Below are 11,710 nucleotides of genomic sequence, written 5' to 3'. Positions count from 1 at the left end.
AATCACTGAAAAACCCTTAGAATACCTTTAATGGTTCGTTCATAACTATTATGACAAACTTCAGTTTTGACCTAAAAATTAATATTTTGACCTGTCATTTACTTTAAAATTTTATATTAAATGAAAGTTTCCTCATAATATGTATCAGTGTACATGTTTTTAATGTTTATCAACTCTGGAAAGCCCTCAGAGTACAATATGTAGTTCGTTCATAACCATTACTACAAAAGTATAATACTAATTAAAATCCATACCCATACACTTAAGATAAAAATCAAAATATCAAAATGTATGCAAGGTCTATTCTGTCCTTTAGTTGGGTTAAAATTAAAAATACATTCCAAAACAACTGTAAATTACAAGGAATAAGGTTTCGTTCATAACCATTATGACACACTGTCACGTTCATAACATGATGACAATCCATTATGACAAGCATATTTTTGCCTTTTCTTCGCTTCTCTTTTGAGTCATCAGCATGCTACTCTTCCATGTTCATTCCACCATGTAAAAGGATGTTGTGAAACAGTGGGAAGTCCCTCCAATGATATTTTGCAGAAATATCATAAAGTGTTTGTTCATAACATCATTATGACAAACCTGGATTATCTCAATCAAAGTCATATTTAAGCAAAACCATGCGATGGAGCGGAAAATTACCCTTCTGATGGATCAATGTCAAACCAATGTTTAATACCGGTCATTCCCCGGGATGATATGTTTAACGATTTGGGTTTTCTAGACCTTGGAAAGTCTGATGATGTAATTATGACACGAGTTATGAACGAACTTATAAATTTTACTCAGCAATAACATCATCAATATAAAAAAATAAAACCCTTTTAATGGACACGTGCTGTTATGATGGTGTATACAAACTATTTTCAATGTTTGAATGCACTACTGTTTGATAGTTTAAGATTAACAATATTCTGTATTTAACATACAATTACGTGTGCACTCAGGTTGAGTAAAAAATGCCCTATTTTTAGTACTATTATCTTTCTACGAAGAGATATAAGATGCACACATCAATCTTCTTGCTCATGCAGCTTGACCAACTTATTTCCTTGCCATATGCATAAAGTTTTCAGAAGAAAACATATTTTTCTATGAGTAGTGGTTGATTTAAGAAGTCCTCATGCAAACACCCCCACCACTGAATTTGAAAGATAATTTATGAAAATTCATGGGTATTGTCACCTGAAAACACATGCGATTAAACGTAGAAAGACACAAACTATTTTTAGGTAAGGCGCCCATCTTGTATGACGTCGGACCAAGATACCCCTCCGATCACGTGACTACATTATCTAAGTATAGCCAACCGTATGGCACCAAGCCAAAGATGGAAGTGTCTATATATTATATAATGCTTAATCTACACCTCTCTCTCGGAAGTTCTGATGGCTGAATAGACAGCGCGTCTGCGCTTGAAGCCGTGCAATGATTTTTGGAGCGGTTCGATCCCGGTCCCGGACAGTTGTTTTTTTCTCTTCTCCTCCTCCCGACTGACCAACAGTCCCATAAATTATAGGCCTAATTTGTAGAGTCGCTTTGAAGTATTTTTTTTTTGTTTTTAAAAATATATTTGATTAAAAATGCAGGAGGGGGGGGGGGGGGGGGGGGGGGGGGGGTGGTAGATGTCTAGATCTAGATTTAGATATCTAGATCTAATCCTCCTCCGACTTTACGGCAATTTTCGTGCGGTCTTCCATCATGTCCCACGTCGTTCCATGTGAGTATCCCAGGAAGTGATGACATCACAGTACTAAAATTAGCAGCCAATCAGATAAGATGCGTCTTTTCTACGTTTAACGGCATGTCCTGAAAAGTGTTGGACTTTGAACAAAAATATAATTATTCTCTTACTATGGCTACACTTGAATGTGTAACTTATCAATAACGTTATAAGAGTGAAGTATACTTGTTTATTTATTTATTTATTCATTTATTTATTTATATATAAAACATTCTCTTGCGTTTACTCTAAGAACAGCACTAGATCTAATTTCAAAATCCAAAATGCTGCACGCTTTGTTGTTTTTGCTGAACACAAAAGCGCCAGATAATAGAATTGGGCAGAGTCCAAAAAAAAAAAAAAGAAAAAAAAAATGCTCTCTTACCTACGGAGAGAAGCAGGTTCAGATTCCTGAAAACCAGAATTTGCATTATATGGTATAATATATACAATTATTCTGTTTTTCACTTTCCTCAGTGTACATGGAGTCAGCATGTGGCACGACTATCACCTTTACCGAAAGTTTCCAGATGGATTCTAGCACAGGAATTACCTACAAAAACTTGCTGGATTGTGAACTGACTGTAACTGGACCTTCAGGCCATTTTGTCGTTGCTCAGATCACTCGCTTTGAGCTGGAGGCAGCTCTGACAGGTTGGCAGCATTGTAATACTAAACTATTTACAGAACAAATCTTTTAAATTAAGTACAGAAGTAAGTTTATCCCTGTTACGTAAAATAAAATTTTTTTACTCTACAGTCATGGGATTTTATCTATTACCCATTGTCAAGGAGAAAAGTGGCCGTATAAGACAGGTGGCCGTCTTAGGCAGGACTGATCAAGATGAAGAAAACAAACCCCTCCTTTCTGAGGTCCCAACCGAAAATAGCCGCATATTGTTGTTGTTTTCCCTGAGTTTTTTCTTCTTCTTCTTTTTCCTTTTATCGCTGCTTTTGTGCAAGGGTGACAATAAAAAGAAATGTGTCAGACAAGGAGGGCCGAGTGCTATGGTAAAACAAACACATGGGTCGCCACCACTTGGAGAACGAGCGACGCTTCTGTCTCAAGTTCATGCTGACGTCCATTGTTACTTTGTTACAGACTGGGTAAACAGTGACCACTCATCTCACTTACGATTTGTGTTTGAGTTCTGGGCGGGGCTTTTGGGTTATGAGTGATCACACGCTTACCTCACCAGCAGCTGAGAATTTGTTTCCTATTGGTCAACTGTGGGAGGGGCCTTTACATGATCGGTTGGAGGGACTACCTGACAACAACGACAGGTGATTGAATTTTGACGGCTCGTCCACAACGCCAGGGGCCAATGCACAATTTTATGACAAAACATAATGGATCATTAAGGTGGCCGTCTAAGACAGGTGTTATTTCTTGATGTGATAGGGGTTATGTGTTAAAATATGGTGGCAGCGGCTGTTTTACACAGTTAAATTATATAGAAAAAAACGCAAGGGGGAAATGGAAAGTGGCCGTTTGTACAGGTGGCCGTCTGCGCAGGTTCGACTGTATGTATATATCTACAGAAACATGTTTTTTAAATTCAAAACAGCAACCGTTGATCTCAATGCACTTTTTCATCCAATGTATCCAGCAGTCAAACTCAGTGACCATGTTCACTTTGATCCGTCTTTAATTGGGAAACTTAATTAACTTCTGGGTTAGACCTGGTATTGCTCATTAAATGAATGTGAGCTATGCCTTATTTCAAGGTTCAGTTGTTAGCTGGGAACTCTTCACTTCAGGTTATGAAGCTAAAAATAGTACACTGAATAGGCTGTAACCCCCCCCCCCCCCCCCCCCACAAGAAAAAAAACAACAACAACAAAACAACAACAAAAAAAACCTATTTCCTCCTCCATGAAAAAACCCTGAATAATCATGACTTATTCATTCTAACATCTTCATGTTTTCTGATAGGCCTTATATAAACTCTTATATCCATATATATATTTGAAGGGTCTTGCACAGACTATCTTGATGTTCATGATGGAACCAGCACTTCAGCCACAAAGTTGAACTCAAGTCCTGTTTGTGGATCTGGAACCAGCATTCCTTCCAACTTCACCTCCAGTGGCGATTCAATGACTTTACATCTTCTCTCAGATAGTTCTGGAGTTTACACAGGATTTAACATGGTTTTTGTTGCTGCAACAAGTGGTAAGCAAGCCATTAAAAAAATATTTCACTATGGTGCTTATTAACTGCCGAATTAATACAATATTATGTTGGTAATGACTCAAGTCTCGATCACTCTTTTATAAAGAGCAAACTTGTATTGACAGAGTGTCTAATCGATTTATTTTTAAAAGCATGGTCGATATGATTTGTTTGCTGCGTGTTCCTCTCTTCCCATTGTAAGATCATTGTGGTCTATAGGTGTGATTTTCGCCTCTCATTTGATAGGGTCTTGGTTTCAAAAACTGACAGAGGCAAAAGATTTTTGCTCTAAAATTTACTCCTTTTACCTCCTTTCCTGTTCTTTAGGCATTTTGTCATCTGCTTTCATCTCCACTTACAGTACGTGACTTACTGCCCCCCCCCCCCCCCCACCCATTCTCTGGACTCTTTTTACTGCTACTCCTGGCTCCTTCTACCTGCTGTCTGTCAGTCACATCCCTGATCTAAGGGTAGGTGAGATCTAACATCTAGCCTTCTTAGATAAAAGGGCGAAAAATCTTAAAGGTCCTATGTGCAAGTTGCACATGTTAAAGATCCGTTGAAGGTCCTAAATTCGATAAGAGCAGTCTTTGGCCGCTACCCGTGCAAAATTTAAAATTAATTTCTACTAAAACTTGAAATTACTCTATTCAGTATAAAAACATATATAGAATACCTACCTTCGAAATCAAGTGTGGCTGCCTGAAGGCAAGGGGCCATATACTTAGTAGGAAAGATGATAGCGTACGTTAAAATCAGTGTGAATACCATTAAGACCTATCAGGGGAACGCAAAGATGAAGACCTCCAGAAGTTGACATCCATCTCCTATAGAACCATGATAGAACCAGAACTTGGAGAGTTTTGAACACTGCTCACTTTTCACTCAGCAACGTAAATCAGCCGAGATAAAGCTTCAAAGATTTTTTAAATATAGTAGGCCTATAGATGAAAATCTGTTCTAAAATGGAAAGACTATAAATTATAATAAACTAAAAAAAATGAAGCATCAGCTGTGGGTTGTTTATTATTTTTAGGGATCAAAATATATTTGTGATAACTAAGAAGGTTTTTAATTGTACTACACTCAAGCACACACTTGTTTCGCTCTAATGTGGCAGAGTCTGACAACTTTTTAAAGTAGTTTTTTAAGATCTTCAAATGACCATCAGCTCTGCATGCCTAGGTCCAGAACAATATTGGGTGAAAGGGCCTTTTCCCTCTGTGCCACAAAACTTTGGGACAATTTGGATTTAGATGTTAAAATGTCGCTTTCAATTGATCAATTTAAATCAAAGTTGAAGACAATGTTTTTCAGGAAAGTATATTTATAATGCTGGAACTCTATATCTGAAATATCTGTCAGGTTTTTTTTTTTGGTTGGGTCTGTGTGTGTGTGTGTGTGTGTGTGTGTGTGTGTGTGTGTGTGTGTGTGTGTGTGTGTGTGTGTGTGTGTGTGTGTGTTTTGAAAGTGCCACTGAGCAGTTTTTGTGAATTCTGGCACGTTATAAATTAATTTATTATTATTATAGTTATTATTATTTAACAAACTACTTCAAATGCGTGAAGGGTAAATAAAATTTACATTTACAAAACTCTATATTGCAGAACCATGCTCCAGCTCACAGCTTAACTGCAACACCTCTGTGTGCATCCCTTCATCTCTGGAGTGTGATGGCTTTGACCAGTGTGGAGACTCTACAGATGAACAGGATTGTGCAGGTACAATAAGACATGAGCAAAATATAACAACTGCTTGGTGATTGATATTTTAGACAAAATAGATGTCTGATCATTTGAGTGTAATGAATTTCTTTCAAACCAATAGATGTGTCCTTGAAATAGGTTTAAATTTCCCCTCTGACTGAAACGCCACCTCAACATGAAGTTCAGGATTGGCAACCCTGAGCAGTGTTAGTATAGAACCGGTAGCTAAACTGGAAGCTTACTACAAGCCTGCCCAATGCTCGAGGTACCATACTTCAAAGAAAATATTGGCCCAACCCTGGACAAAGAAGCTCAAAGCTCTATGGAAGCCAGAAGGACCTGCGGAGAACAGTAGTCTTCACACTAGAGACCGGGACGTTCATTTAGAGATGAATGAGAAGAACAAGATTCACTCTCTCTCAAAAAATTTTTTTAATCTCATTGAAAAAACTGGAAGTACAAATTATGAGATTAAGATATTCTTCAAACGTGTTCATGATTACATTGTAGGAACATTTTTAGGACCTCCAGTTAGAGAATTCTGTAATCAATCAAAAGGAATTTTTCAGGAAACAAAAATTAGGTTTAGCTTCTCGTTGATTGTCACATCTTCTCAATGTTCTTATTTAACATATGTGGGTTTTATTCTTTGTTTGAATATAAAGATCCTTCGTTACACACGTCGTACGAACACAGCTCTTTTAGTTGGCTTGGCGATGGAGTGACCGGGTCATGGTGGGCCGGTCAACCAGAGGTCACTAACCCGACCTCCTGCTACCTGCGTCAGTCGCCGTGAAATGAATTTTTCAGCACATGTTTTATTGTCTTACACAAACAAAAAATATCATACGTGAACACAAGTTTGTTCTTTAGAGAAAGCAACTAAACTTCTTTATTGGTACGAAAAAGCAATACCATGGCTGCTCACGTTTTGAAGTTAGATGCTCTTAAAATGTATGTCTATTTATAGTTAGTCAAAACAACAAACACATTTTGCGTGGCTAATAACTTATAAGCTTAACGTTAAATATTTACAATACTGCCACTTAAGACAGGAAAATGAGTTTAGAAATTGACTCACTCAACATTTTGTTTCCAGCACAAACATGGAACTTGTCATGAGCATGATAACCAAAACGCTTCCCTGCATTCATGACTTTTTGAATCCAATGGAATGTGTATCCTCCTGAATAATGATATACTGACGTATCTTCAATATACAGCACTGATTTCTTTTCACAAAATGAACATGTACAGAATAAAAGTATGAATACAATTTTTCTTTCTAAACATATCCAGCAGCACGCAATGAGGGTGTTATTTGCAGGAGATGCGACACAACAATAAAACGCATTATGTCTATCTGGTTTGGGATCCTTTGTGCTCTGTCTTCCAGTTTTGAGATCGCTTGGTGGCTGTTTTCTGTGTCTTGTTCTCCCAAAGTCTGAGAGCAAACATGTGTTGTTGTATGTGTGGAATACAGTGTTGCTATGATATGTGTTGCTTTGGGATAACTTTGCGGGGAAATAGCGTCTGAATGCGGCTATATAATTGTCGATTGCTACGAGGATTTCAGGAAGTGAAAATTGTTTGACTGGTTTGAGATGTGATATTGCAGTGTGAACATGGCTAAATCTTTCTTTGAGAAGATTGAATATTGCTTCCAGTCCACTTGCTTCCTCAATTTTTGCAGTTTCGCGGAAGTATTTTCTTGTTTCTGCGCATATTGTGTTTGTTAGTTCCTTGTATACATGGGGATGGAGGTATGCTTGGGGTGTGTTGCGAGGTTTGCTTGAAATGGGTCTTTGTATGCAGCCACCCAAGTGATGCCGACAAACGGAGCAGGAATTCTCATCTATGTTATTGTCAAATGCACACCACATGTTCCTACTAGCGTCAATAGTTTTTTTTGCGGCATGAATTGGCGTGACATAACACCATATCTCCTTTTGATAGTTGAAATCGCGGTAAAACAATTGATACAAATGTTCGCGGAATACGACTGTTCATCTTCGTCCCTCACATCAATCCCGTAAATCAAGAGAATATCTCCTGACATTGTCTTACATAATCGGGGCTTTCTGTACTTTTTTTGTTTGACAGTTAAATTTAAACGCCAACACACCCGACAAAGTTCATTCACAGACTCTCTATGCCTCTCATATGTGTGACTGACCCATTGCAGTTTAACAATTTTTACATAGGAACACAATTCACTAACTGATTGCCAGTCACTGCAAAGTGCTGGAAAAACAAAATTCACATCATTAAAAAATATGATTTGATGGCTATCACACTGCGCAAACAGAAATAAACACCAATGTTTCATTTTGGAATGATTTGTAATTAAATTTGAGGAGATCACATTATTAACGGCGCTTCCGATCTCTTAACACTCACAATTTAAAACTGTTATTATTCCCAAACGAATCAATGAAAACTGTTGAAACTTTCACAAGATACCAAGAAGACGTAGACGAAGCGAAATTGGTAAAGAAATAGATTCTAGGGGTAGAGTGAGCATCATTTTACAGCTCAAGAAATTAGGGGAAGAAACGCGTTTTGATAAGGACAAGATAGGACAGTGCAGTGCACGAGTTGACCCCGGTCAATCTCCGACCTGATGCGTGAAATTGCAGGTCACCTGCCGCTGATTTATGGCCTACCGCGGGGGGACCGGACTAACTAAAAGATCGCTGAGATGGATTTTTGGATGCCGTGTACAGCTCAGGGATGTGCTACACATGTAAACAGAGGTGCTAACAATCAGATTACTGAGTTTTCCTTGAGACAAGTTGTGGGGTTCGTTTCAGACTAACATGGACTTGAAAAACTGTATTAATGGCCTGATGGGTGTATGGTCTCTCTTTTTATACTTGAAGTTTACAAAATTGAGGATACTTTTATGGTTTGATTTTCTGATTTATTGCTGATTTCATATAACCATAGCCATGCAATACCACCAGTAGTGTACCGAGCGGTGAATGTGGCAAACCTGCACACATTTGGGGTTCAAATTCAAGTGCAGTTTGCATTTTTATTGAGGAATATTTTTACTTAGAATCTTAGTCAACGCTCCTAACAAGTCTGGGTAGGAGTTTTTTTCAACTTAAACAACAGCAATCAATTTTTCAACTAAAACAATAGGAATCACAGGTATTCATGGGCACTGTCTCAAAATGACATAACTTTGATCATAATTTTTTTTGTTGGTTTCTATCTTTCCTCAGCAAAAGCATCAAGTGATGGTCCAGATGTAGTGATGATTGTACTAATCACACTTACTGTCCTTGTTGTCATCGGTTGTGTTGTAGCCTTTGTAGCATACAGAATATATGATAGAAACAGGTGGAAAAAGTTCCTTCACGGAAAAATGGACGATGACGATGGGATTGTTGCACCAGGACCAAGCTACCCTCTCACATACCAGTACTACAAAGGCATTCGGGGACATCCTGTGTACCAAGCAAATTCCTCTCATTATACTGATGTGGAGAAGGATACTACTACTACTATGACAGATTCTGGGCACAGCTTTGACAATAAAGCTCAGTCTTCTGTGTCAACATAGGGACAGCTTATATGCTTTTATCCATTTAACCGGCTACCTTGTGTTTTAATGAGATTTTATGTTTTAATGAGATTTTACGCTTTTGGGGACTAAACTTTTCTTGCCAATGCAAATAAGATGTTGATTGATTGCAAAAGTTTAAGGTCCCATAAACAATTAAGATCATGAAGGAGATGGGTTATTTCAACCCTGCCTATCAGAGTAACCCAGCACACAGTACAAAACAAATATCAAAATTGGTTCTCCAGTTAGGAATCTAGCTCACACCTTCTGCGTTCAAGGCTAAGAGCCAAGCCATTACATCGCAGATGCCAGTTAGATTAACAGCTATAAAACTTTTCTTGTATTTTATTTAAAAAATGAGACAGCTTGGAATCTAAGGATTTGATCGCTACATTCGTTCCCATAGTTAGCCTTAAACATGTAATGGTACAAAGATGAGAATGAAGAATAATAATTGGCTCTTTTTCCCCCCAAGTTCCATAACACAAACTGGCATGAGTCAAAGATGAACAGAAGTTGAGATATACGCCACAGGGGAGCTGGGCTTTTTTTTAATGGATCCGGGGCCTAACAAAAAAAAACAACTTTTGAAACTGTGGTAACTACGCTGGCTCCTTGTGCCTGTGATTCCCACGATGTGCACTTATCACTTTTAGAAATTAGAGGGCCAATAATGAAACTTGTTGAGTTGGTGAAAAATGGTGAAATGGTATTGGTTTAATACCCCTATCAACACTATTAGGTTATTTAAGAGTCGGGACATCCGAGTTTAATGTCCATCTCCGAAAAGACCGCTTGTTGAGTTGATCTGATTGCAGATTTCATTTCTAGCACAAAAGACTACACAATTTTTATTGCATGTATTCAAAGCTTTGTTGGAGTTCTATTGGCACGACTTATTGTTGGAGCTGGATATCCGAGCTGACGACAAAACTAAAATTTGGGATAAGCAGAACTCTTGAAAAATTTCCCACTCTATGGCATTAATAGTGGGAAAGTAGGCAATTGAAATTATTATCAAAGTATAACGCAGAATGAATGCACAGGATCTTTTGAATTTGGAGAAGTCAGAAAATGTTGATTCTCACTCCCCATCCCACTAAAACATACAATACAATCCTAGCAAAATTTCATACTTAGACTTAGAGCTAAAAAAAACCCTGTCAGTTGAAGCACCATCTTGACAATACAATACAACAAAAATACTAGCAAATGTGTTTATTGTATCTCGACTAGATTATTGTAATTCATTGCTGAAAGCTGGCCCAGCGGGTGAAAATCCTGAAACGGCAATGCATTCAGAACAACACAGCTATATCAAAAAGTAAGGAAATCAAAACTTGAGCATATCACTCTGTTACTAAAAAAAAGGCTAAACTGGTTGCATGTGAAAGCAAGGATTAGCTATAAATCGGGCATAAATGTGTTTCAAAGCTCTTAGAACCAAATTTCCATCGAATACCACTGACCCTGACCTTCTTGTCCCTTATCATTCATCAAGAAGTCTTAGGTTATCAAATTCAAACTTGCTTTCAATACCACAAATTCATCTGAAAAAAAAATAAAAATAAGGCGAACAAGCTTTCACATTGTCTGGTCTGCCTGAAAAGAGCCCATTGCCTAATGATGTAAGATCTGTCATTAATTTAGAAGCTTTTAAGTAAAAGAAATTTCAAAGCTTGTCTTTTTCAGAAATACAGCTCCACCACTGTCATGCCATTTTAAAGAGAGGTGGCGCTCTTGAGAATCTGTTAATTTTGATGTATAAGGAACTAAAGCAATTGTGTGCGCATCCATGTGCTTGTCTATGCATGTGTATGAAATTGTGTCACTATAGTATGTGAGGCAGCGTGGTGAAATCAGGCGCCCGTCAAAATACAGAGAAACAGGCATTTGTTTCCGCCATTTGGAAATTTTTATCAAATCTTTATTTGTTGGCTCAACCTCTTTATGCCCGTATAGAAATACATTTCCATGTGAATTTTACCAAAAAATATTGATTTAAAGGCACAAAATGTCATTTTTCAGTTTTCATAGACTCTTTAGCTAGCAGTTACCTAACTTTGGTGGCCATTTTCTCGCAAATTTCTCCACTGAAACTAATTGACCTCACTTCCTTCAATCACAAATATCTTGAGTTCTATTCAAGATAGATGAATATCTATTTCATTGGAAGCAAGGCAAATAAATCAGTTTTCAAATGATACCAATAACTTCACATGCCCAAAAATTGACGAGCGCCTGATTTCATAGTGTTGTGACACATATGTGTGTTCTCACATTGACTGCTCTGTGGAAGACTCTGTCATACGTCATTTTTGTAAATGGCATGTGGCAGAGTCTCACACTTGTGTATAAATGTGTGTGCGCCTAGATAAAGGTATTATAAAAACAAATAATGAAAACTGCTTTTCAAAAAGTTTTAAAATCTATTCTTGAAGAATGTTTTCTCTTCCTCCATGCTATGTTTTTTCATTGAATTACATTTATGATATTGATGTCAACTGAATGCC

The 11,710-nt window shown here is 37.6% G+C and overlaps 1 protein-coding gene across 1 annotated transcript in view; it reads left to right on the top strand.

The window, feature by feature from the left end:
- The window catches only part of LOC101852757 (neuropilin and tolloid-like protein 1), a 13,195-nt gene extending 2,430 nt beyond the window's left edge, over positions 1-10,765 (top strand). Inside the window, exons 2-5 of the mRNA XM_005094649.2 lie at positions 2,219-2,395; positions 3,717-3,917; positions 5,525-5,638; positions 8,854-10,765. Of these exons, the coding sequence (XP_005094706.1) occupies positions 2,219-2,395; positions 3,717-3,917; positions 5,525-5,638; positions 8,854-9,194 (833 nt within the window). The 3' untranslated portion in view covers positions 9,195-10,765. The remainder of the gene's footprint in view (positions 1-2,218; positions 2,396-3,716; positions 3,918-5,524; positions 5,639-8,853) is intronic.
- The last annotated feature ends 945 nt before the right edge of the window (positions 10,766-11,710 follow it).

Source organism: Aplysia californica, unplaced genomic scaffold (assembly GCF_000002075.1).
Source record: "Aplysia californica isolate F4 #8 unplaced genomic scaffold, AplCal3.0 scaffold00086, whole genome shotgun sequence".
NCBI lineage: Eukaryota > Metazoa > Mollusca > Gastropoda > Aplysiida > Aplysiidae > Aplysia > Aplysia californica.
Note: the sequence above shows the minus strand (reverse complement) of the source record. Positions and strands in the feature narration are given on the sequence as shown.